Below are 26,339 nucleotides of genomic sequence, written 5' to 3'. Positions count from 1 at the left end.
TGTAGTTGTAGTTGTAACTTCAGTCTATTCCATGGATCTTCAGGTCTGTTTTTATTCCAGTACCATGCTGATTTTATTACAGTAGCTTTGTAGTATAACTTCAAGCCAGGGATTGTGATGCCTCCTGCCTTGCCTTTGTTGCTTAGAATTGCCTTTGCTATTCTAGGTCTCTTCTGGTTCCAGAGGAATTTTAGGAGTGATTTCTCTAGATCTGTAAGGTATGCTAGTGGCATTTTGGTTGGGATTGCATTAAATCTGTATAACAATTTTGGGAGAATGGCTATTTTTGCAATGTTTGTTCTTCCTATCCATGAACAGGGTATGTTTTTCCATTTCCTGAGGTCTTCAGTTTCTTTTTCAGGGTATTGTACTTTTCCTTGAATAGATCTTTTGCTTTTCTTATTAGATTAATTCCTAAGTATTTCATTTTTGTGGATGCTATTGTAAAGGATGTGGCTTCTCATATCTTTCAGTGGTTTTGGTGTTAGTGTATAGAAATGCTGTTGATTTTTGAGTATTGATTTTGTATCCAGCTACATTACTAAATTTATTTATCACGCCTAGGAGTCTTTCAGTGGAGTTTGGAGGGTCTTCTATGTAAAGTATCATTTCATCTGCAAATAATGATAATTTAACTTCTTCTTTTTCTATTCTTACTCCTTTTATTTCTCTTTCTCATCTAATACTAATATTAGCTCTGGCTAGTATTTCTAGCACTATATTAAATAGGAGTGATAGGATTGGACATCCGTCATGGTCCTGATTTTAGGGTAAAGGCTTTCAGTTTTTGGCCATTTAATATGATGCTGGATGTTGGTTTATTATAGATGGCTTTTATCATATTGAAGTAAAGCCCATCTATTCCAGTTTTCTGTAAGATTCTTGTCATGAATGAATGTTGGACTTTAACAAAAGCTTTTTCTGCATCTATAGAAATTATCATGTCATTCTTATTTTTGACTATTGATATGGTGGATTACATTTATTGATTTGCATATGTTGAACCATCCCTGCATTCCTTGGATGAATCCCACTTGGTCATGGTGTATAATCTTCTTGATGATTTGCTGCATTATGCTTGCCAAAATTTTATTGAGAATTTTTGCATCTGTGTTCATAAGGGAGATTGGCCTGTGGCTCTCTTTTTTTAGTTGGGTTTTTCTCTGGTTTTGGTATTAGAATAATGTTTGCTTCCAAGAATGAGTTAGGGAGAATTGTTTACCTTTCAATTTCATTGAAGATTTTGAGGTGTGTGTGCATTAAATCTTCTTTGAATTATTGGATAATTCAGCAGTTTTACCTCTTCTTGACCCAGCCTGGTAATTCACATGTTTCTAGGAGTCTGTCTGTTTCTTCCATGTTATCAAGCCTATGGTAGTAGAGATTTTCAAAATAGGTATTGATGATCTGTATTTCCACAGGAGGGTCTGTAGTGATTTTACCCTTTACATTTGTTATTCCATGAATTTGAGTTTTTTCTTTCCTTTTTTAAATAAGGTTGGCTGGAGGCCTGTCAATTGTATTCTTTCAAAGGACCAACTTTTTGATTCATTTATTCTTTGTATTGTTTCCTTCCTCTCTATTGCGTTGATTTCTGCTCTGAGCTTTATAATTTCCTCCCTTCTTTTGGCTTTGGACTTGACTTGCTCTTCTTTATCTAGATGTTTGAGGTGTAGCATCAGGTTGTTTATTTTGTTTATTTTGTTTTCGTGATGTGGGAGTTCACCACAATAAATTTTCCTCTGATGACTGCTTTCATTGTGTCCGACAGGTTCCGGTAAGATATTTGTATTTTAATTTGCTTCTAAATATTGTTTAATATCTTCCTTAATTTCCTCTGTGACCCACAGATTGCTCAAGAGTATATTATTCAATTTCCATGTTTGTGGGGTTTTTGCAGTTTCTTTTATCATTAATTTCTAGTTTCATGGTGCTATGATCTGATAACAGGCATGGGATAATTTCAATTCTATTGCATTTACTTAAGCATGTTGTATGGGTAGCATATGTCTATTTTAGAGAATGTTCCACGTGCTGTGAGAAGAATGTATATTCTGATGTTTTTGGGTGAAAGACTGTATACATCATTTAAGACCCTTTGTTCACATGTGCGATTCAGTTCTGTTATTTCTTTGCTGATTTTCTGTCTAGTTGATCTGCCCCTTTGTGTCAGTGGCATGTTAAGGTCTCCTGTTATAATTGTGTTATTGGTTATTTGATTTTTCATTTTTGTTAGTATTTGTTTTATGTAGCTGGGTGCTCCCAAATTTGGTGCATATATATTTAAGATTGTTATCTCTTCCTCTTGACGTTTTTCCCCCAACTAGTATGTAGTGGCTATTTTCTATTTTTTGGTACTGAGGATTGAACTCATGACTTTGTGCTTGCCAGGCAGGCGCTTATGCAGCTAAGCTAAATCCTTAGCCCTTGTAGTGGCTTCCTTTATCTCGCTGGATCATTCTTGGTTCAAAGTTCACATTGTGTGCAAATAGAATAGCTACCCCTGCCTCTTTTTGGGATCCTGTTGCATGGAGTATTGTTTTGCATCCTTTGACTTTCAGTCAGTGAGTTTCCTTTTGAGTTAGATGGGTTTCCTGTATATAGCGTATGGTTGGATATTGTTTCTGAATCCACTGCCAGTCTGTTTCTTTTAATTGGTGAATTGAGGCCATTTACATTAATGGTTATAACTGATGTATTGATTTACTTTTGACACGTTAGCTTTCTGTTGTTGATTCTTTACCTTTCTACCCTGTTTAATTGTTTGCCTTGCTTGGTGGTTTTTTGCTATGTCTGTCTAGAATGTCTTTCAATAATCTTTGCAGTGTTGGTTTGGTGGTCATGGAAGTTCTTCAGCTATTCTTTGTCATGGAAGTGTCTCATTTCCCCATCCATTTGAAGGACAGTTTTGGGTTGGAAGTCGTCTTCCTGTAGGATCTTAAATACTTCACCCCATGCTCTTCTTGAACTTGATTGTTTGTGTTGAGAAGTCTGCTGTGATTCTGATAGGCTTTCCTTTGTGATCTGTGTTTTGTCTCTAGCGGCTTTTAGTATTCTGTTCTTATGTTGGATTTCTGGGATGTTGATTATTATATGTCTGGGGGTAGTTTTATTTTGGTTATGGTTATTTGGAATTCTATATGCTTCACTGATCTGTATGTCAGTTTCCATTCTCAGGTCTGGGAAATTTTTAGCTATTACTTCTCTAAATAGCCTCTTGATAACGTTTGTGTTGTCACCTTTCTTTATGTTTATACCTATCAGTCTTATGTTGTTTTTCTTTGCATCATTTCACAGTTGTTGAATTGTTATTTCCTGGTTCTTTGTTATTTTTAAAAGATCTTTCCTGTTCACTAGCTGCAATCTTGTCTTCGAGGTGTGAAATTCTATCTTCACTTTCATTCAGGCGGTTTTGCCAACTTTTGATGGAATTTTTGATTTCCTGTATATCTCTTTGAATCTGCTTCATGTATTCTGCTTGTTTCTTATATTGATCATTCAGAGTTTCCATCTTTTTGCATTGTTCCTCTAATTTTTTAACTGTGGCTTCTTTAGATGTGTTTAGCATTTCTTTCATTACATTAATCATTTCTTCTTTTACCTGGGAGACTGTTTCTGATTTGAGTTCTTTTATAGCTTTCCAGACTTGTTTCTTGACTTCATTTGGTATCATTTCAGGAATTGCAGGTGTATGGCTTATATTTTCTTCTGTGTCCATGTCTCCTCTGCTTGTTTGGGTTGGGCTGGAAGTTTGAGATTGCATATTGCTCTTTCATTTTGTCATTTTTCTGTATTTCTAGGTTTTGAATGCTGTTTCAAAGCTTCCCCCGTGCACTGAGAATCACCTGGCACACTTTTGGCTCTCGGGGCAGACTGCAGGCAACTGCCAGCTGTTTGGAGCTTGCCAGACATGGGCCAGTTGAGCATGCAGTGCATGGTCTTACCGCTTGGGAGCAAAATTCTGAGGTTGCCCTGTGCCCTGGTATTCAACCTATGGGCATTCAGGGCCTTGCTACTTTCTTGGAGTTTCCTGGGTGTCCTAGGGTGATTTCAGATGCAGGACATGGTCTTAACGCCTGGGAGCGAAGTTCCAGGATTTCCTTGTGCACCGGGATTCAACCGGGTCCTGCGTTTAGGGCCCTGGACTGGATTCCAGCTCCTGCTAGCTGCTTGAAGTTCGCTGATAATCTTTTCTTAACTTGGATTCTAAAACTTCTCTTTCATAAGTTAGTGCAAATATCAAGTTACCTAGTACTCCATAGTAAATATTTATGGCCTAGATGCTTTTTTCCTGTGCTTGTTTACATTTATCTCTTTTTATAGGGGGCAGTATTTTTAGAAGCCAGGGACCCCAGTCCCTTTTAGTTTTGGGGGGTAGAGTCTCATGAATTTGCTCAGGTTGGCTTCCATCTTGCCATCACACTGCTTCTGCCTCTTGGATAGCTGGGATTTTCAGGCATGTCTCACCATGCTTAACTTAATGTTAACATTTTTAGAAAGCTTTTTAACTTATTCAGAGTTGATATTTTGGTGGCAGTTCTATCCGCTTTCTCTTCCAGGGGACTTTTGGTGATGCCTGGCTATGTTTCTGGTTGTTGCAGCTGGAGAGGTGCCATGGCATGTAGTGAGTAGAAGTCCAGAGCGACTCAACTTCCTATGGTGCACAGAGCCATGCCATGTGCTCCCCAGCAGAATGAGTGACACAGTCTGGGGTGGTGCTTGAGAGGCCAGGGCACAGGCAGCGCTTGGTGCAGCACCTGCCACTGACTGGGTGAATTTCCTCACTGTTTGCTCACAGCCATGGAACAGTGAGGGGCTGATGAGATTGTCTTATCTCTAACTTCCCTGTAGCTAGAAACAAACTTGTTTGTTTTCCAAAGAAAGCCTCAGTCTGTCTTAATGCATATAAGTAATTGAAGCCTGTTTTCTCAAACCAGAGTTGTAGAAATCAGCACTAAATTTTTATTTGTGCTTTGGGGAAGTATTTTTGAAAAGACAGCAAATATTGCACAGCTACCGTGCCATACTTAAAATACCTCATGTTATATTTTGTGCATATGCAGAAATATACAGACACACATATTCCAGTAAAGTGTGTCTTAGGTACAACTCTGTAAATATATGTGTGTCATGTTAAACTATTTTTAGATTCTTAAAATAAAATATCATTGCAGACCTGAATGATACGTGTAAGCACCCACTGAGGGACAGCTGAAATATACCAGACACTAGAGTAAGGCAGAAAAGTGAGGGTGCTTTTTTAGTCTTGTCATTAAAAACTGGAAAAAATGGGACGCCAGGGTATGCATAAGATGAACATAAGAGGTATTCACCAAATAGCAGAAAAACAGAATTCTTTGTAGTTTAATAGGCACTAGTTTGGAGTTAATTCAAGTAATTGTTACAAATTTATAATCTAATTAAACTTACTAAACTATGTATTTTCAAAGTAATAATTTCCCCCTAATTCTTTTGAAAATGCACTGTACATACCACTTCAGAAATACCAGCCAAAAGGCAGTCTTCTATACCTGAGAGGTAGAAGAGATGTGACAGTTATTATCTGGGATCTACAGCAGTTGCTAAGATCTCCTGCAGTCCTTCCATGTTCTAATATCTTGTGTGCGTCATATTCAGTATTATACCCAATTTGATTTGAATGAGGAAATAGCCCCTCACTGTTAAATTTTTAAGTAAAATTATTATCCCAAAGACGTGCTGCAGCACATTCCTTCCTGCCAGCAGGCTAAGAATGTGTTTAGTTTTTGAAACTGCTCATAAGGAAGGCAGCTGTCCCCATCTGTCTTCTGTTCCTTTGTCATCAGCTTGTCTTTTGCTTCTCTGCCAAACTAATGTGAGAAAAGTTAAACTGGCTTGTGTGGCAGTTTGATGAGGGTAATATTGTAAAGGGTATGTGGCATAGATACATAATTTTGTCTGATTTATTAATTTTGTAACTTTGCACTCTTTTTTGTTTGTTTTTTGTTTTTTGGTACCAGGGATTGAATTTATGACCTGACGCTTGTCTGGCAAGTGCTTTTACTGCTGAGCTAAATCCCAGTCAACTTTATACTCTTTTCATAAAAATATTACAGATTAAGGAGGAAATTTATATGTAGGAATTATTTTTGCTAGTTTTTGTAGTACATTTATTTGACTTTCTCTCCTATAAGATTATTATCTATCAAAAATGTAGCCATACTGTTCTCTGTAGGTTACCACCTTCAGAGACTACTAACCTTACTAGCAACATTGAATGTTATGATTTGTTGGATGAAAAACTTAATCTTATTTTAGATGTGAAACTGAATAGATGATTTCCAACTACGGCTGTAGAATGCTTACTTTGTTTTTGGTGGCCTAAAAAATATGGTAACTTTTACTTTTTCTTATTTAGGGATGGTCGGATGCTATTTGACTACCTGGCAGATAAGCATGGGGTAAGTTTTTTTTTTATAACGTTTTTCAAATATTTCAGAGTAGTCATGATCTAATCAGGCTAATTAAAGACCAGTGTTGTAGAGAAGGGTTCATAGCTTACTTTAAGAAAATAATTTTCATGTTAACTTATTAAATCTAAATAAAATGATATGTTTTCCAAACTTTAGTTTTTAAAAATTAGTATGATGAAAAAAAATGTGTTTATAATCACCTTCAGATAGTACATTTTCTTTTTTTTTTTTTTTTTTTTTTTGTCTTTTTCCTTTTTATTGGTACCAGGGATGGAACTCACGACTGCCTGCTTGCAAGACAGGTGCTTATGCCGCAGAGCTAAATCTCCAGCCTCAGATAGTACATTTTCAAAATGTTTACATATTCAAAAATAATATTTTGTGTTAGTGTGGACAGTAAACCAAGAATAACAGAACATGCCATCATTTCTTAATCAATTCACAAGTATATCAAAGCAGAGCTAGATTTGAATTAAAAATACTTAGAGTGGTAGAATCAGTACTCTGGCAGCTTTGTGGAATATGGTGACCCTTGACATTATCAAGGTCTTCATTAAATCCCCAAGTCCACAAGTAAACCTGTGTAATAACTTTCTTTCCATCTTCATCGGTTTTACTTTATGCTGACTTGGAGTGTGACATTTACGTGCAATTAATTCTTTACCTCCTTCCGAGGGTTGTCCATCATCTGGTAATTACTGTGATGAAAGAATGAATGGCCATTATGCACACAATAGGCTTCCATGCTAAATATTGGTTCGGTTTTTTTGTATGCTCATTTGGAGTTGTAGATTTCTTGTTTCACTTTGTCATTCTTTGCATTGTTCCATTTAAAAGCTGGAGTTTGAACCTAAGATCTTGTGCGTGCTAAGTTAGTGCTGTACCACTGAGTTAAATCCCAGCCCTGTACATGTTGTTTAGGTAGGGCCACAAAAACTTACATGCTTATATGCATGGTGGTTGGCCAAACTCAGTCAAAAGGTAAAGGACTCAAACATCAGACCTTCAACTGTAATTCAAGTTCGTATTGCCATAAAGTACACATCATTATGGCTAATAACTCTTTGCTATCAAAATGGAATATTAAATTGACCAATTCCTGCTGTGTTTTAAAGAGCAAGTGTTTATCTGGTTGTAGTATTTATTTTTGATGACAGTTTGAGGGACTATTTAATAACTGAGGGCATTTAAGGGAATGAGTGGAATTTTAAGGTGTAAAATTAACAAATGGAATTTTTATTGTTTTAGTTTAGGCAGGAATATTTGGATACACTCTACAGGTATGCAAAATTCCAATATGAATGTGGAAATTACTCAGGAGCAGCAGAATACCTTTACTTTTTTAGAGTGTTGGTAAGTACTTTTATTTTCTATGTCTTCTGTTTTTGTAGAATTTCTTAAAACGTGCATGTATTTGAGTCTGTTCACTAAATTCTCAAAAGATACTAGTGAAGAAAAGAAATAAAATCTGCCTCAAGAAAAAACAAATAGCTATAAGAAAACTTTTGTTAGAACCTCAGAATTTATTTACCTACGACCTCAATGGCAGAGTGATTGAAAAATAGAGTACATACTTAAATTATAGCCAAAAACACATTGCTGTTAATCCCCTCAAAATAAAACTCCTTTCCTTTTGCTTCAGACACACACATCCTTCCCTTCTTGCCATTTCTGAATTGGTTTTGGAGTCCTTTATCCTGACTATCTTTAGTCACACTGTCCTGGCTACCTTTCCTATCCTGAATTGATTCCAAAAGTTTCCCTTTTGCATTGGTTTTGACTTTGGGAAGAGCCAGAAGTTACGTGGTGCTAGATCTGATGAATAAGGTGGATGAGAATATATCATACTGTTTTTATGAGTCTCTGTCTTTTCTGGCATGAGATTCAGCAGACGCATTCGCTGTATTTTTAATGCCACCTCTTAGAGACACTTCTGAAAGAGGGCTTCAGTACTGCTTCAGAACAGGGCGGGAATAATGGGATGAATGTGTCTGCAGTGGGAAAGAGGATTTTATGGGGGTTAATGACAATGTGTTTTTCTCTACAAGAACTTTTTAAAATGTAAACATTTACCATCCATTTTAATTACAGTTTGTATTAGATTGTAAAGATGAAGTTTCTTCATTATGTGGGGTGTAGAGAAATTTAAATGGTAAATATTGACCATAAAGTAGTTTATTATTTTCATTAGTCTATTTGACAAATTCTTTGATTCATTGCTTTTGTTAGGTAAGGAAAGTTGGGTGAAGCCAAATTAAAAATCAGACCTTTAAGTTAACAGTTTTCTTCTGTTTAGGTAATTATATTAAACACTAGAATATTCAGTGTCCTTTCGTTTGCAAAACTGTAATTTGCTACTCATTTCTGGATTAGTAAACAAATAACTAAATTTCTGATTTTTCTAGTTAAAACTAGAAGAGGAATAGGACCTCTTCACAGAGACTTTCTATCTTTCAATCTTGGGAAAATCTGAGGTTTTCTGTCTTTGTTGAACCAGACCCTTTGAGTATTGAGCTACATTTCCAACACCACCTCCCTTGTTTGGTTTTTTGAATCTTCTAGGTCCCAGGTTGTACAGCAAGACCTTGAGTCTGCAACCCTTCTAAATTATAAGCATGCATTGTCACCCTCCACACACACACACTTGTAGCTTCACATCCCGCAAGATAAAACTATGGTTGTTACCTTTAGTTTTTCTAGGAAATTAAATTTTATTTTTGTGGGGAGGAAAGAGATTGATATTGGTGATTCGGGTAATTTTTCTACACTGAAATTGCATTTTTCTTTTCCGTTTATAAGTGTGTCTGTCCTTCATTTGCAGATTAGTGATAGTTAGCTTGCAAGTGCATTGAAGGTAATCAGTGATAGTAAACTTGGTAGTGACTTATCAAAAAGTTCTATCAATTTTACTTTGAATATTACCAGGGATTTAGGAGAATAAAAGTTGATCACTTTAAAAATATAAACAGCTTAAACTGGGATTGTAAAATCAGAAGCCAGGTATGATTACAGGTACATAAAAAGAGTTGGTTATTCGTATCATTTGTTAATGCTGGGAGTGAATTTTGAGAATGAAGATTTAGTGTCGCGTTAGAGTTCCAGCACAGTAAATTTATTGTTGCTGGTGAGTGAGTGAATGTGCCATTTTGCTAAGACATGGAAACTTAAGGTAACTGCTGGCAACACAGATATCCAAGCTCTGCTAGCATATCCAGCCTTGAAAGCAGGTCGGCATGAAGAGCCAACTGTAATGACATGGAAGGGAGCCAGAGTGGTACACGTGAGCCTGTGGGATTAAAAACCCACTGCGCTCCTTCAGAAAGCTTTTATCCTAGTACATGAAACATATTCTGGTTTGACGATGTGGTTATGTTTCTTGGGCAACTTTGTAATTTGCCTAAACGTTGCTAGAATTAGTAGATGTATACTTAAAGTCTTGGGGAGTTTTTATGTTTACTGTTTTGAATTATGAAGATTTGGGTAGTTCTGTCTTACAAATTGGAGGTTGGTTTTAAGCTTTTGCAGTGCTATTAACTCACATCTTGTAGTGGAATTAAAATAGCAGCTATTAGGTAATTGAATATTCTGATATGAACACAAAATTAATGTGATTCATATTAAAAGCAGTTAGTATATGGAGATGGGATAGTTGATAGAAGTTATGTGCAATTCATGTTTAAGTTTTTGTCTCACTTGTGCTATAAAAACATTTGAGTTAAGTGGGAATTGATTTCTTCCAATTGGCACGTGGGCAGAGGTTAGCAAAATCAGGATTGGAAGACTAGATTGTACTACTTATTTACATTTTTATTTTGATTAGTTTGAGCTTTTTATAGCAAAAATAAAAATCTTGTTTCAGTTTTGGTAGAAAATGCTAGTGTTGTAGTTAATTTTTTTTTTTTTTCTGCAGTGGCTTTTTCATTTCTAAGTTCTTTTCTGATAGTTGGTTATTCTTCTAAATCTGTGGTTGTGGAAACATAAGCTATGAAAGAGCCATTGTACCTGTGATCCGAGTTTAGAATTTGACTCTCCCAATGACCTATTGTAGGTCATAGTGTGTAAAAATCTAAGCTGTGTGACCCTAGAACCTGCCTTTCTCATAAAGAGACTTGGGGCTTTTAGAATGCATTGGAGAATATTTAGGAGCAGGTTGGTAGAAATTTTTTAGTCTTTTGCTTTAAAAGTTAACCTTGAATTTTGTGAAAACATGCCCTCATCTGGAGTCTTTGGTTTGCCTCTACAGTATCACCCGTTACCTCCTTTAGGCAGCTATTTTAAGTAAAAGTGGTTTTACAGAATTAGAACTATTTGAGATCATATTTTTGTAGCTATTTTTCCTTCACTCAGATTTAAGATGCATCAACGGATGATATTTAAGACTGCTTCTAAGAGTTTCAGTACAGACAGAGTTGAGTGGCACCTGCCTATAGTCCCAGGTGCTCTGTAGATAAAAGTGGAAAGGTCTCTTAAGGTGGAGACCAGCCTGGGCAGTAGACCAAGTCCTCTACGTGCCCCAAAAAAGCTGGTGTAAGGGTGACTTCTAGAAACATCAGGATCTAGGCTGAAGTTTTGGCTTGGATGTACTCTGTTATAAAATCAGTAGGAGAGATGTCTATTTCATCGATTGTTATATTTTAGAACCTGTAATTGTTATGTGTCTTAAGTTCACTGTGTTGATTTTGAAGCATAAAATCATAGTGTATCTTAAAATCCATAAATCTCAGACTGAAACACTTTAATGCTTAGATTATTTAGATTACTCAAACACTGATACATTATACCAATAATCAGAATAGTGACTTTTGTGGATTTCTATTAAGTCAGTTTAAAATTTCAATGTATTCTGGCAAATGTATATACTTGTATGATTATTACCAATTAAGGTAGACTTATTTCTTGTACTGCATTGTAGCTGTACTCTTAACTATACTCTGACAACCAATGATCTGCTTTTGGTACCTGTAGGTCAGCTTCAGTTGTCCTAGAATTTCATCTGGAATGATGGAGTGTGTATATTTGTGTCTAGCTTATTTTTATCAGCAAGTTTTTGAGATGCATTCCTACTGTGTGTCTCAGAAGTTAGATTCTTTTTATTACTGAATACTGTTCATACAGTTTATTCATCTGTTGAACATTTGGATTACTGCTGATTTAACAAATCAGAAAATTGTCATGAATATTCATGTACATGTATTGTGAATAATATGCGTTGTGACAATTAGAACTTTGGTTACATGACTATGACTCAATATAATTTATGTAGTCTCTTGCTTGCCTGTTCTTAGAGTTTGCTAAATGTCATTCAGTACATTTGAGATAATTACTGCCATCCAAGGAAGAAACCCAATATGGGTGGAGTTGGTATTATCCTTCAGATAACCAAAGTACCCTGACATCCTTTCCATTATTATTTTGGTAATGCCTCACATTTATTGATGTCTCACTTAATGTATCAGTGTATTGCATTATTTTGAGTTACACAATAGCTCAGATGGATTCTGGTAACTGTCTTTATGTTATAAATTAAGCTAAAGCTCAGATGATCCAGCTGCTTTTAATAGCAAGACATAGAGCTGGAATGTTTGGTTGTTGGGTTTCTACACTTGCGATATAGTTTAACTTAGGGTGTATAGTAGTGTTTTATAATACAGTGCCACGGGAGTATGTGGGTGAGAAGTTAAGTTAAATTTCACCTTGGGGTGCAGCAGTGTGTTTTTATCCCTCCAGTGCCCTCACTTTCATTGCTGTGACACAGTTCAGTCATTTTACTTACTCCTTTTGCCTGCTGAATGAATGCTGTCTTACTCATTTTTGATATTAGCCTGGTCCTCAATAGGACTTTTGAGTTTGTCACTCTTTTTCAGCAGTAGAATAGCGTAGCTCTTACAAGTGTACAGGATATATTACAGGATAAAACATGTAACTTTCGTGATTGTAAGTGTAATTTTGAGCACCTTAAGCTCCTCATCTATTAGTCTTCCTCTAAAATGGGGATTTAAAAAAACTAGCTTTTGGAGGGTTTTGTTAAGATTTCTGGAAAACTAAGTTTAGGTATCTAAAATTAGTGTCCATTAAATTTCTGCAGTAAGTCAGGCTAAAAAGGCACTGCTGTTTTCCTGATTTTAAAAGTTATCCTTTATTTTCTGATCTAGACCGAATGATACAGACAAGTTTAAAATAAGATGTGTTTTAAATAGTTTTTTATCTGAAACGTGATCCAGTGAGGATTTGAAATAGCTGGAGTTTGAGATAGACCACCTACAGGCAGGCATTTGAGTAAGGCTAGATGGGTATGTGGGGTATAAAATATACATTGTCTTTTTCCCACATTGCAAAATACAGTTAAGTGTGATTTCTTTCATAGGTTCCAGCAACTGATAGAAATGCTTTGAGTTCCCTCTGGGGAAAACTGGCCTCTGAAATCTTAATGCAGAATTGGGATGCGGCCATGGAAGACCTTACCCGCTTAAAAGAGACCATAGATAACAATGTGAGTTACGCTTTTCCACAGTGAATCTTTAAAATTTCTGTGTACACAGCATAGTTTCTAGCAAGGAAAAAGCACTGTGTACTTTGGGAAAAGAAAAATAAATTTTTAAGTTTCAGATTCTTTTGTTGACCAGACCCTTCCTCCCAGGACTGCAGAATGGCAGGCTTCTTTGGCTTTCAGAGAACTCAGTCTTTATTGCTGTTTGAGCTATAGTGCTTTCTAAACTAAGCGACAAGACAATGTGTCATTAAGTGCTACCCGTCTCTGAAAATCCTGTGCACTAGGTGACAGTTTTTGTCTATAAGAATGTTTACTTTAGTCCCAGTTTTTTTTTTAATGTTTTCTGAAATGATTATAACAACTTATATATAACCTCTTAAGTGTGGGTGATTGTGCATTATTGATTCTGTCTCCTAGGAACAGTGTGATAATATAGAACATCAAAGATATGATAGAAAGGATCAGGATCAGACTTTGGTCTTAGTGATCCTCTTACATGCCTTCATGTGGCCTGGTTTTTAAGTCCGACTTTGCGGTTGGTGGTGTCCCCTGTCCTCTTCTTCCCATGCTAATTTATGCTACTTGCACCTTTCTCAATCCTGCAGTCTGTGAGTTCTCCACTCCAGTCCCTTCAGCAACGAACGTGGCTCATCCACTGGTCTCTGTTTGTTTTCTTCAATCACCCCAAAGGCCGAGATAATATTATTGATCTCTTCCTTTATCAGCCACAGTAAGTTACTTCACTGAATAATTTTGATTGTAGTTTTCTGAAGGTAACCTAAAATGTACTCCTCTATCATTTGAATTTATTGTCTTTCACTTATTTTCTTCTATAATCGATATGCTTGTTAATGGAAAAGCTCACATGTAACTCTTTAGTAGACAATTTGTAAAATGTGCTCTAGGCCCTCCACTGTGCTATTGGTAAGGGGCTTCCTGGGCCAGCAGCATAAGCATAGTGTTAACAGTGATTTAAAAAAAAGAGATGAATTTTAAGTCATGTGTAATAAAGTTGTAGAGTTTGCTATTTCTATGTGATGATTTTATGTGAGTCGCACAAACAAGTGCTAAAATTACTTGCTTCAAAACCAACAATAAAAAACCACATCCTCCTGTACAAGTAAGTGTGGTCTGTGGCAAGAGAATATTGATAAACGAGAGCTGGATGCATATTGCAATTTAAAGCTTGCCACTTGAAACTCAGACTTAAGTTTTCAGATGAGACAGTTTTTAGCTAGTGCATTCTAGGTATCTTCCTTAAAAATTGTTTTATTATTGAGTGCATATAGTGACTTCTGTATTTGCTTGGTTCAAAAGAGTGTTTATTAAGGCTGTGGCAGTATCAGATATTTATCAGATGTTAAAGTTTAAGGTTCTCTGGAGAGTTCAAGCAGTAAATGAAGGAAAACTTAGAGTACAGTAAAATAAACAGATAAATCATTGGCAGCCTGTGAGAGCTCAGGAGGGTAAAATAATTAAATTGCAACTCAGATGACTAGGCCTTAAACCTTGGCTGCTGTGTACTTGCAAGAGCTGTTAGTGTGGCTTGAGCTTTAGGAAAGGAAGCAGGAAGCAGGTGACTGTGCTGTGATGGGGAATGGGGCTGGGATGGGGAATTGGGGCTTGGTTGTCCTAAGAGAAATGAACTTTCGAATACATTCTGAGCGTGGCATAGTACTTGACACTAAGATGTGCTCAGCTGCTACTTACAGGATAAATAATTGAGCAGCTATTTAAGGAGGAATACACTGAATGACCGACAATTGTGCACTGCTGGTCACAGACCACCAGGGTTGTTAAATAGTAGCCAAGACACTCTTGACATGTTTCTGACTTCTCTTCCCTTTTTTCTGACTGCCTCTGCTACCATTTAAACCTGAAATACTGTAGTCCTACACTTCATCCTGTTGTTTACAGTTTTTCATATCTTGAATTCTTTATGGAAGCACTTGATTTTCTGATTGTCCTGAGTGCTTTGTGTGTAGGTTTTTATAATTTATTCTGAGGGTTGAGTGAAAGTCATAGCGTCGTTGTGGAGTGGCCTAACGGCACATCTAAGGATGTTCCAAAACACATCACTCTAAATAATGGAATATTGGCTGGCACCCTCATTTAGATTTTCCTCCTCTTGAATTTGGATTCTACTTGTTTGTTAGAAGAGATGTGCTTATATGTGAATTTTTAAATATTGGCAGGCGTAGCTAGTAAATAGGACTCTGAATGGACTGCCCAGTGTTTCCTTCAACTCTCAGCAGGTTATAGGTATAGAAAACTGGGCAAATTACTAATGTTATATGACTTTCCTGCTTTTGTCTTAGGTACCTTAATGCAATTCAGACCATGTGTCCACATATTCTCCGCTACCTGACCACTGCAGTTATAACCAATAAAGATGTTCGAAAGCGCCGGCAGGTGCTAAAAGATCTAGTAAAAGTCATTCAACAGGTAAAACTAAAATTTTCGTGGCTCTTAACGTACTGAAACTTAGGTCTAATCTGTTTTTCTAAAGTAAGGACTTGTGGCTCACAAAAGTAAACATGTTTTTAAAAGTTGGAGGGGAAAGACTAGAGGTGTAGCTCAGTGGTGGAACACTTGCCTAGCATGTGGAAGGCCATGAGTTCAGTCCAGAGTACTGACAGGGAAAAAAGAAAGAAAGAAAGAAAAAGAATAGAGAAGTATGTATGAGGTTTCAAAGAGCAAAAAGGCTTAAATGAGCAATCATTGTCTTTGAGTCTAAAATACTCTTGCATTAGCTGTGCCATGAGTGACCACTTGTGTTTGCTCCTTGCATACTTACTGTGCACATTGTACTTGTGCTGCTGCTCTTTTGCAAAGAATGAAGCTACTTTTGGAGAGTGATTGTCTATATGGTTTTAGAAAATGAAGTTTAAACTGAATACAGTATTACTGGTCCCCAGGCTGACCAAAAGCTAGAATGCTGCCAATTGATACTTAGTGAGCTTATAAGGAAGAGAAAGGGGGGGCGGGGGATTTAAAGCCTCATTTGCTCTAAGAATAAATTAAACATGAAGAAGTAGCTGTTGTCCTGTAGGGCATGAATAGTTTTATACCTGGGGATGTTCATCATTATTAATTAAGAGACTTGCAGTCATCAGGAAATTTGAAAGCTTTTAAAATGATTATAAGATGAGAATTTAGAGAACTTGATTTGGAAGCGCTCACAACCCCAAAATGTGATCTTCACTTAGAATGGGAGCTGTTGCTTTGAGAATCTGACACGATACTAGGCTATTTACTGTGAATGAATGGTAAAGTAGAAGAAAACATGACCATTAGGATATTTTGGTCTACTAAAACAAGTTTAAGTACATCTAACTGGCATTTGATTTCATTTTATAGGAGTCTTACACATATAAAGACCCAATTACAGAATTTGTTGAATGCTTGTATGTTAACTTTGACTTTGATGGGGCTCAGAAGAAGCTAAGGGAATGTGAATCAGTAAGTATGAGTTTTTACTTACAAACTATAATGCTTTTAACATTTTTAAATATTGTAGAGTTAATGTTGCAGTGTCTTCAGTAATGAAGTAACTATCAGAAATATGTTGATTTTCAAATGAAAAATTATTTGGGAATGTAGAAAGGTCAAGACACATTTCTAGGGGAGACACCCTGCTAGGGAATTGTTTTGTTAGGGTATTTTGTTAAAACGTTTTAAGTATGCAGATGGATTTTTAATTTCATGTCTTGAATGAGAATATACATGTAATAGTTCCTAGGTACAAACAAGCTCACTTTGAGCTCACATGCTCCAACTATGGTTCTCAGTTTACTTCATAGATGGAATTAGCTTTAGAATTTTTTTATAATGATATTAAACATTTGTTTTAAACCAGACAATTTGTTGTTGTTTCAAGGTTTGTAACTATTATATATTGCTTGTATTGGTTAGTAGAAACTAAATATTCTTTGGGAGCAACTGAATAGTTACATTAGAGTGGTTTTGAATTATTTTATGTGTTTTAAGAAACTAAAATAACTTGAATGCAGCTACATTTAAGAGATTCACACATTATATATATTGAGCTCAAATTTTGGAACAAGACAGACATTTTGTTCACAGTCTGAGATTAAAAGATACAAAAACAGACATTCAGAGGTGATTTTCAAGCACTAAATAAATAGAATATTAAAATTTAGTTTGATAATTTTTGTTCTTATGGTTCGGTAGCATCATTAAATTTTGCATTGGCGTGTATTCGTTACGCGAAAGTACTGGGGGTCTGTGAATTCAGAAGGGTCAGAAGGCCCCTTATTGCTGTCAGTGAACAAAGAATATACCTTTTGAATTTCCTCACTACTTTGTGTCATCAGCGTTATCATCGCTAGCATTATGTATTTGTTGTAATTTTCTGTGTCTAATTTTTTCTGTTACAGAGAGTCTTCATTTCATTATTTATTTTAAGCAGTATGAAGGAGGGTATATTATTGTTCCAATTTTAGTGTATGTGCTCCTGAAGTGACCACGGGAGGTATGATAGATATCTGGACACGATGGAGGTGATGGCAGAGGAGGTGGCTCTGCTATTTGAAATTGGTGGAATGAGAGATTACAGGGTGGGAGGCTTTTTTTTTTCTAGATTCTCTTCACTGCTTGTTTAAATTTTCAGAAGCTTAAAGATAGTGTTCTAGAAGGTGCCCCAGTGTAAACTCTTAGATGGTGGACTTGTAGTGAAAGGAGCAGTAAGTGAAACAAACTGTTGTGAAGTTTTCAAATACTGCTTGTCCGCATTGTTAATTTTTCATGTTTTCTTTTATACACATAGGTGCTTGTGAATGATTTCTTCTTGGTGGCTTGCCTGGAGGATTTCATTGAAAATGCTCGTCTCTTCATATTCGAGACTTTTTGTCGCATCCACCAGTGTATCAGCATTAAGTAAGAACACCCTGATTTGACATGTATTCTCTGCTTTTAATTTCCTGGGAACTTAACATGTATTTAAAGTTACACTTAATAGCATTCTAGTTCATTGACGCTTTGTTTCTGTTGGTTGGAAGAAAAAGAAAATAACTTCAGAGTAACTTGTGAAGATCCTGACTTTGGTTTGAGAGCTAGGGTGCTTGCTGGGTGCTACCCACTCAGGAGCTCTTCAGCTTCCCTGTGGTGCACAGCCTCACTATTCAGAATGGCAAGCTGGAGGTTGTGTATGGTTTTTAGTTACCTTTTTACAGAGTAAATACTATTAAACTCTTATGTAGAGAGAAAAGTAAAGTAAATAGCTTTTAAGTGGCTTTCAGCAGTATTTTAAATAAGAGTTAGCCCTTTATAAATCAGCAATTCTGTTGAAAGACCACCACATTTGGTAATCATTTCTAGAAATTAAGTTTGTTTTATTTAATTATATAGTTGAACTCTCATATAGTGAACTTTTATGCTATCCTAAAATGTTGAAACATGGAAAAATTATGGTAAATTTTAGTTGAAATTTTCTGTTGTATGAGAAAATTATTGGGGGAAAATTGTGAAATGTACATAACTTACTAGAAAACTAATTTTCCGTATTAGAGTTTAAAAAATAATTACTGCCATTTGGCCACAGATGCAATCAAATATAAAACACAAGAACTTAGTAGTATTTTAATGTTTGCCTCTGAGGAATTGTCCATAGACCACATTTTTTTCCTTTAATGCCGCTTGTCTTGCTAAGGGACCCATGCTTGGTTGCTTCTGTTCAGTGGCTGTCATTGAGGTGATCATTCCAAGTTAGAAGTGTAGTGTGATCCTGAGGCTGTTGTTTGGGGATAGCATCTTCGATTTAGGCTTTTGGACATAATTTTTGAAACCTGATTCTTCAATGAATACATTCATATTCCTGATGCGTGGTAGGTTGTGAGATAAAGAGGTAGGTTTGTTATCTGTGGACAGTAATACCACTGGACAGTAGATAGTAATTGCATTGTTCTTTATTTTTAATTTTTGTAATTAGGACTTAAAAAAGATGAATATAGTATAATGTCTGTTAAATGAAGAAGTTTGTCTTACCATTTTTACATGTGTTACTGCTTTTATATTTTTGTCTAAGATACTATGGATAGGAAAGTTTGTTCTAATTCTAGCTCCCTTTAATAATTCTGAGGTCTTTCATTATTTGGTTTCTCCCAAATTGGTTTACTATATTTTAACAGTAAAGAAAGTAAATATGGGGCTGGGGATTTAGCTCAGCGGCATAAGCGCCTTCCTTGCAAGTGTGCGGTCATGAGTTCGATTCCTGGTACCGAGAAAAACGAAAAAGACAAAAAAAAAGAAAGAAAGTAAATAAATTTGTATTCCATCTCCTCAGAAGATAGGGGTAGCTAAAAGGGGACAATAGAATAGGATTGTTTCTGTAAACATTTACGTGACATCAGCATCACCTGAGAATTTTTCATATTTAACTTGGCATAGATTTTTATTTTTTCTTTGATCTTTCAGTTTTTGCTATATACTCTCCAAAAATACTTTCAGGCTAAATTTTGATTGGAAATAAGTTTTTTCTTCTAGTGATAAAACTGGCTTTCACTTAGGTTGTTGAAATTGAAACCTTCTTTTTATTGATACATGTGGAATAGTTTTCTAAATTGAACAATTAAGAATACACGAATTTTTAAGAAAAAATACATAGGTGAATGTTTTATTCAAATTCTAGGGAATATTTGAGCTGAAAGAAATCCTAGAGAATTGATAATCTAGTGCCACACATTGAAGACTGACTTTAGTACAGCTTTCTGCAGTGAAGGGAAGACCTTGTATCTGTGTCATTCACAGTCGCCCGCAGAGGCTCACATTTCACATTCTAGAACTGTGGCTTTCACATCTGGAGCGTACCAGCATGCATTCACATGTAGAGACAGTGGGACTGGTTTTCAAAGGCATTGTTACATGTTTATGTGAGTACAAGCAGATCAAAGCGCAGCCCTTTACCCTGCTCGTCCTGTAGCTCTGAATAACTTTTCTCTCATTAGGACACCTCTTTGGAACCCTGAGGTGTTCAGAAATATAGTTTTATAAACATTGGCTCTGTACAATTTTATTACTTTTTGGCTGGGAAACTCAAGGCTCAGACATTGAGTTGCTTGGGTCCTATTAAATGACAAGGTCTAGACAAATAGGTTTTGGATATTCATTACACTATACTTTTCTATAAATTCCTTTTCATTGTGAGCAGTTGATACTTTCAGAAATAATGTTTCAATAAACTGGTCATTTACAGTATCAATTGAGCCCAAGGATAAAGATATAAAAATGAAATCCCTAAGTCACTATTTAACTCTGTGTCTCAGAATCCCTGTAGAATTTTGTTTTAGAAACATAGATTCTTTGCAGCCATATCTAACTTTTGGATAAGATTACTGAATATGTTATGTTGTATAACAGTATAGCAGGACTGCTGTGTCATTACCCCAAGGGTGTTTTTTTTCAAAACACAGCCCAAATTGAAAACCACATATTTGATCGCCAATTTTTCAGCCATATAATTACAGCTTCCTAGAGTAATGCAGTGACAAACCAGTGATTTAATATCTTTATTATATAATGAATAAGGTAGGGCTTTTCATATTTTTAAAGCTGCTTTACTGGCTTAAAAATACAGTGCCTGAAAATAATATTTTAAGTCTTTGTGTTGGGTTTTTACAAGTAACAGGAAACATCTTACTTTACACTCCAAGGCTTGGAATTCACAGAAGATGATAACAGAACTAACATTTACCTTTAAACTAGATGGAGTATATCTTAGCCACTTTCCCATCGCTAGGACAAAATGACCAGTGTTCGTGACCTAGAGGAGACGAGGGCTGCTCTTGCTCACAGTTTCACTTGGTCTGCGGGCTCTAAGCCAGTAACAGGATGGCAGAGGTAGAGGAAAATCTGCTCAACCCATTGCAGCCAGGAAGCAGAGAGGAGAGGAGCCAGGTCAAGCACAGCCCGCCCCCCCCCAGGCCACACTCCAGCCGCCTTCCCCAGCCAGGTTGCAACGCTAGCTTCAGTGATGAACTCATCCTGTGGCCCAGTCACCTCCCACTTGTGGGGCTCTGGGGAATGTTCTAGATCTAAACCATAACGTGGATAAACAGTTACTCTCCAGTCTAGAAGTTTTTAAACCCAATTTTACATTAAATCACCTTGGCGAGATAACAATTTAAAAAGAATAGGCATTCCTAAAAAGGAGTTATGATGTGACTCACCAGCGCCACACAAGGGTTGTAAGCATTGTGTACTGCAAATGTGTGCAAGCAAGAAAGAGAGAAAGAGGAACAGAGGGAGGGAGGGAAAGAAGAAGAGAAAAAAAGAAAAAATGATTTTTAAAAACAAGGACAACTTTCTAGTCACTCAAGACTGGAGGATCTGATTTGAAAGCTTGGTGATTTTTTTTTTTTTTTGCAAGAATCATTGCTTGGAGAATCATTGCTTTTTCTAAAGTTGTGATTCTGTGTGCACTTTAGAATAAAGCAAGAACTTTAAAAAGAAAAGATAATTGGGATCCCTAAAAAAAGTACTGAGAGAGATGTTGGCTTTTAATACTTATCAACATAAAGGTTCTCTATGTACTTCTTAAGCAAAACTTTGTCTTAAGGCTTCATTTTAATATGACTGTAGATGAGTTGTAATAATAGATTTCTATGCCATGCCTTAATGCCAGCAACATCTTACAAAAACCATAGTAAAATATTGGAAGACTCTATATTAAGTATTGATAAGTTCAAGATGCAGAGCATTTCTACCTCCATAGGGTAAAAACTGCCCTTTCAGAGTCCCACACTTTCCTCCTGCCTCTTTTACACCGAGCAACCACACTTGTCTTCTCCATTGCTGTAATTTCATTTTAAGAATGTGCAAAGCTTTTCTAAGCGGCAATCAGTGCTGAAGAGGGAGCTCAGTGGTAGAGTGCATGTCTAGCTTCCCGAGGCCCCAAATTCAAATCCCAGTACCACAAAAATAAAAAAGATAGTATTTAACACTTAGAAAAGATAAATAAGCTGTGTAGTACAGTTATAATTTAGTAATAAAGAACAACACAACAGACCTTACACATAGCCAAACACTAGGAGTAATGTAAGGAGGTTACTTTCAAAAAACTTAAGAGGAAAAAGCAGACATTTAATAAATGCATGAATAAATTCGAAACTGCAAATTACAGTAGGCTTTTGATGAGCAACTATCCACTGAGTACTAATTATGACACATTACTTTATTCACTAGCTGATGCTGGCTTTTGCTTCTAATTAGTGTGTACTTCCTTGGTACTCTTTTGAGGAGATAAGGTTGGGTGGTTGTAACTCTAGGCTCTTTTTCCTTCCCTCAAAGAACACATGTCGAATGATGAATAGACTAGTATAATAAAATCCATTGTTTATTAAACAAAATCTTTTCCTTTGTGATTTGGAACATTTTTTTTCCTCAATAGATTTCTTTACTAAATAGCTATAATCATATAGGATACTCATATTTTTATAAAAGTACTCGTGGAGAATGTTTTTAGCAGTTTATATATAATACTGTAAATCTGTGCAATAAAGTTATATATCTGTTTACCATAAAGTATGCAGCATCTGTCAAAAAGATTACTATGGTAGGGTTTAATGTAGGGGAGCTCAGTAGGTTATCAGATATGGTGTATGTCTGAAATTTAAAAGCTGTTTTACAATAATTCTTGAACCCATTTTCAACTGTATATAAAAACAAAATATGGAAATAATAGTTTGAATGTGTGAGGTAAACAGGTTGGAGCATACTTTAATGTGATGTCCTTGTAAGGTTTGCTTTGGCTTTGTACAAAGGGTTACTCTGGCATGTGTTTAAATTAGGAAGTCATTCTACTTTGCTTATTAAGTAACAGTTTATATCTTAATAGTTTTCTTAAAGTACTTATTACAGTAATAAAAAGTACATTATCAGGTAGTTTCAAAAGACTATCGATGTTGGCAAGTTCAGAGGATTTTCAATTGTTAATGCAGCATTGTTTTCTCCTGATTTCTTTGTTTTCTGCTAATCTCACAATTAGATCCAATTGCTACTTAAGAATTATTTTCTGATTGCTTTTCATTGCATACTCACAACCTTAAAGACTGAAGAGTACTTTTCTTCAGATATGTTGGTCATAGTCTTACATCAAAATCAAACTGTAAGTTCCCAGTTCCTAACGCAGTAGTACTTGAATTGTAATTATCAAATAAAAGTTGGGAAGCTAGGTTATATAAAGAGAGACAGTTAATAAAACTGGATTCTAAATCCTTACTTACCCAAATCTTTGTTGGGTAGTGGGGGAGGGGTCAGAGCAGGGAAATCATCTAAAAAATTGGCATTGAAGATTTGATAGAAAACCAGCCTAGAGTGGACAAGACCCTAGTTAGATACCTAGATCTAGATTTCTATGTCTTATGTTACTAAATAGGACCATGGGTATTAATTACTGTCCAGTAACAACAGAAAGCATTATGTGACTGTGCTGGAAATGTGAACATGTTTAATTAAAGAAATCGAACCGAGGATGAAGTATTTATTTTTGTTTCGTCTTTTGAAACATCACACAATTTAACATTCAGCATAATGTTTTTGCAGTGATTGAGAGGGAAACCTAGTCAATTTAAAGATTGGTGAAAGGGATTTACAGAGGTTTTCTTAGGTGAACTGTTTTTAATCCACAGGTGAAAATTCAGAACCCTTTTGTATTTCACGTAGCTCCTCTTGGTTTTTCATTACATTTAAAATGGTTTATATATTTTGAGAATTGAGTATTAATGCCTTGTATAAGTGCCCGTGTGCATGCCACATATATTCTTAAAATATTACATATGCATACACAGATAACCCTTACATCAGCTGAATGATTGATTTGCTTTAGCCTTGATAAATCAAGCACTGCATTGGTTATCTACAACCTGTCCTTAAACTGGAAAAAACAAAAAAAGTGCCAGTTGGTTGCTGCCGAAAGTATTTTAGATCAAGGTCTTCCCCTGTCCTGCCCTCACCTTAGTTGCCATATAAGCTATGTAGTTTATAGCTCCAGTGGACACCCAGAATTTATAGCACAGGACTGCCTGGCAGCTGAGCTTTGCTGATTGACTTCTTACAGATACTCAGTGTAGCAGACTTTTGTATAATCATTACATTTCTCCTTTGAATTGTTACTTGTTGAGCACCTTTTAGAACCCAGGATTTCCATAGATGCAGACTATCTTACCTTTCCCGTGAGGCTATGTAGATGTAACTGGTGCCGTGGAATTCGAGACAGCAGGTACAAACACAGACAGTGCAGTCAGTCAGGATTACATATAAATGAAAGAGAAGATTATATATATATGAAAGTGACCTAGACATACTTGAAAGTCCCTATGCACAGTGTGTGTCAGACACTGAAAGTTCAGGCCTAGTTAATAAACAGTGCTGTTTTTATTGTTTTCCCTGCTTAGTATGCTGGCAGATAAATTGAACATGACTCCAGAAGAGGCAGAAAGGTGGATCGTGAATTTAATTAGAAACGCCAGACTGGATGCCAAGATTGATTCTAAATTAGTGAGTATGGTATTGGTCATGGTTCCTGCTGGATGACAGTTAATTCTTGGTGTGTTGTATCACTTATTTCTATGTTAATTGAGAAAATATGTGTTTTTTTAACCATGTCAATTTCTCTGTGCATAATTTGGGCTCCTAACTGGGCAATGACAGCATTTTATACTACACTAGAATTTATATTGTTCACTTTGTTTTAATGTATAATACAGTTCCTTGAAGGAAAGCAACTAGTGTTTTCTTGCTGGTTAACATTGTTACCTCTGCATGGTGTATAGAAAAATATGTGGAACAGTCCTAGATTATTGATACACTGTGCTGGTAACTAGAGTGGGAACTGTAGTTACTGGTCTTAACAGGAACAGTCTCTTTCCCTTTCATTTTAGGGTCACGTGGTCATGGGTAACAATGCAGTCTCACCTTATCAGCAAGTGATTGAAAAGACTAAAAGCCTCTCTTTCAGAAGCCAGATGTTGGCCATGAATATTGAAAAGAAGCTTAATCAGAATAGTAGGTCAGAGGTAAGAACTATACATTTTCATTTTGTCTGAAATTTAGCAATAATGTAACATAATTATTTCATAAATTTTGAGGACGTGAATACCAGTAATATCTGATTTTGTATTTTTTTTTAAGGTTAGGAAAGATTTTGTTTTAGCAGTTACTAAACTGAGAAAACTTTTTTCTTAGAGTTGTAAAATATGCATTAGTCAATGAGACAAAAAATTGTGTGTTCTTTGCTTATAACTGTAAGTGTTTGAGATACATATTCTGTCTAAATTGAAAGAAATAATTTGATAAAAATGCTGATGTTGATATTCATGCTGGTCTTAAACTAAATTATATCTTTTATTTGAGATTTATATTAAACTGTCAGAAAATAATTCCCCTTTTTGGTATGGAGTCTGCATATTAGATGTTGAAAGAATCAAATGAATTCTGGACTTTATGTCTGTGTATAACTAGAGGGCAGAAGTTGTTAGGAAGCAGTTGTGAGACATTTGAGGACCCCATTCAGTGGAGGTTCTAGGAACAGGCTTGTGTCTTTTGACTTGTTCTTTCATTTTAACAGAGAAAGACAAATTAGAATTTTATGTTCCAACTAAGTCTAAAATGTCTAAATCTAGGAAAATATTTTTTTTGTGTTTTATTTTTTGGTATGGTTTAGCATCCATTTGTAATAGTCATTGTTCCTATCCTTGATGATTCTGTTATTGTTATATTGTATCAGTAGCTAAAAACTGACCAGATGGTGTTTATGTTGTATCACTTATTTCTGTGTTAAATGAAGAAGTAAATTTTTTTTTAACCATGTCAATTTCTCTGTACATATTTTAGGCTCCTAACTGGGCAACCCAGGATTCTGGCTTCTACTGAGGAACTGTAAAGAAAACATGGAAAAAATACAAAATAATAAAATCATTATGTAAAGAGTAATACACATTTTAGAAGTAATTACTGTTAAGGCTAAATTTTGGAGAATTTGAATAAAATTGGCTGTGGTTCATTTTATCTTGTTGTGACTGTCCTCATGTTGTACAAGTTTTTACCTTTTTATTCTGGAAGAGTTATATATGCATAGAAAGCTGGTGAAATAGCTTAGAGCGCTCCACACAAGCTAAACCCAGTTTTCACCCAGTGTATTCATCTTACGCTGCTATGGTACAGGTTTAGGACCCAGACTAACATTGATGCAGGGTATATGAAAGGCAGTGCTGTGATTTAAGTGGCTGTTATTACAGTCAGGGTACAGAACTGTCTTCAGGCCTTGTTTCTACCCTTTTGTAGCCACTTTAATTTCTGGTGATCCCCATTCTTACCATCAGTGGTTTTGTTACTAGGAGAATGTTACAAAGTAGAATTCGTGTCAGCCCACTGTGTCCTTA

The 26,339-nt window shown here is 35.8% G+C and overlaps 1 protein-coding gene across 1 annotated transcript in view; it reads left to right on the top strand.

Annotated features, from left to right (window-relative positions):
• The window catches only part of Eif3e (eukaryotic translation initiation factor 3 subunit E), a 36,548-nt gene extending 10,583 nt beyond the window's left edge, over positions 1 to 25,965 (top strand). The window contains exons 4-13 of the mRNA XM_003479991.5: positions 6,398 to 6,440; positions 7,701 to 7,805; positions 12,817 to 12,942; positions 13,548 to 13,672; positions 15,261 to 15,387; positions 16,303 to 16,404; positions 17,732 to 17,841; positions 24,354 to 24,456; positions 24,840 to 24,974; positions 25,792 to 25,965. Coding sequence (XP_003480039.1) covers positions 6,398 to 6,440; positions 7,701 to 7,805; positions 12,817 to 12,942; positions 13,548 to 13,672; positions 15,261 to 15,387; positions 16,303 to 16,404; positions 17,732 to 17,841; positions 24,354 to 24,456; positions 24,840 to 24,974; positions 25,792 to 25,830 — 1,015 coding nt within the window. The 3' untranslated portion in view covers positions 25,831 to 25,965. The remainder of the gene's footprint in view (positions 1 to 6,397; positions 6,441 to 7,700; positions 7,806 to 12,816; positions 12,943 to 13,547; positions 13,673 to 15,260; positions 15,388 to 16,302; positions 16,405 to 17,731; positions 17,842 to 24,353; positions 24,457 to 24,839; positions 24,975 to 25,791) is intronic.
• Positions 25,966 to 26,339: the final 374 nt, after the last annotated feature.

Source organism: Cavia porcellus, unplaced genomic scaffold (genome assembly GCF_034190915.1).
Source record: "Cavia porcellus strain 051 isolate PalLab524CR breed Dunkin Hartley unplaced genomic scaffold, mCavPor4.1 scaffold_10, whole genome shotgun sequence".
NCBI lineage: Eukaryota > Metazoa > Chordata > Mammalia > Rodentia > Caviidae > Cavia > Cavia porcellus.
Note: the sequence above shows the minus strand (reverse complement) of the source record. Positions and strands in the feature narration are given on the sequence as shown.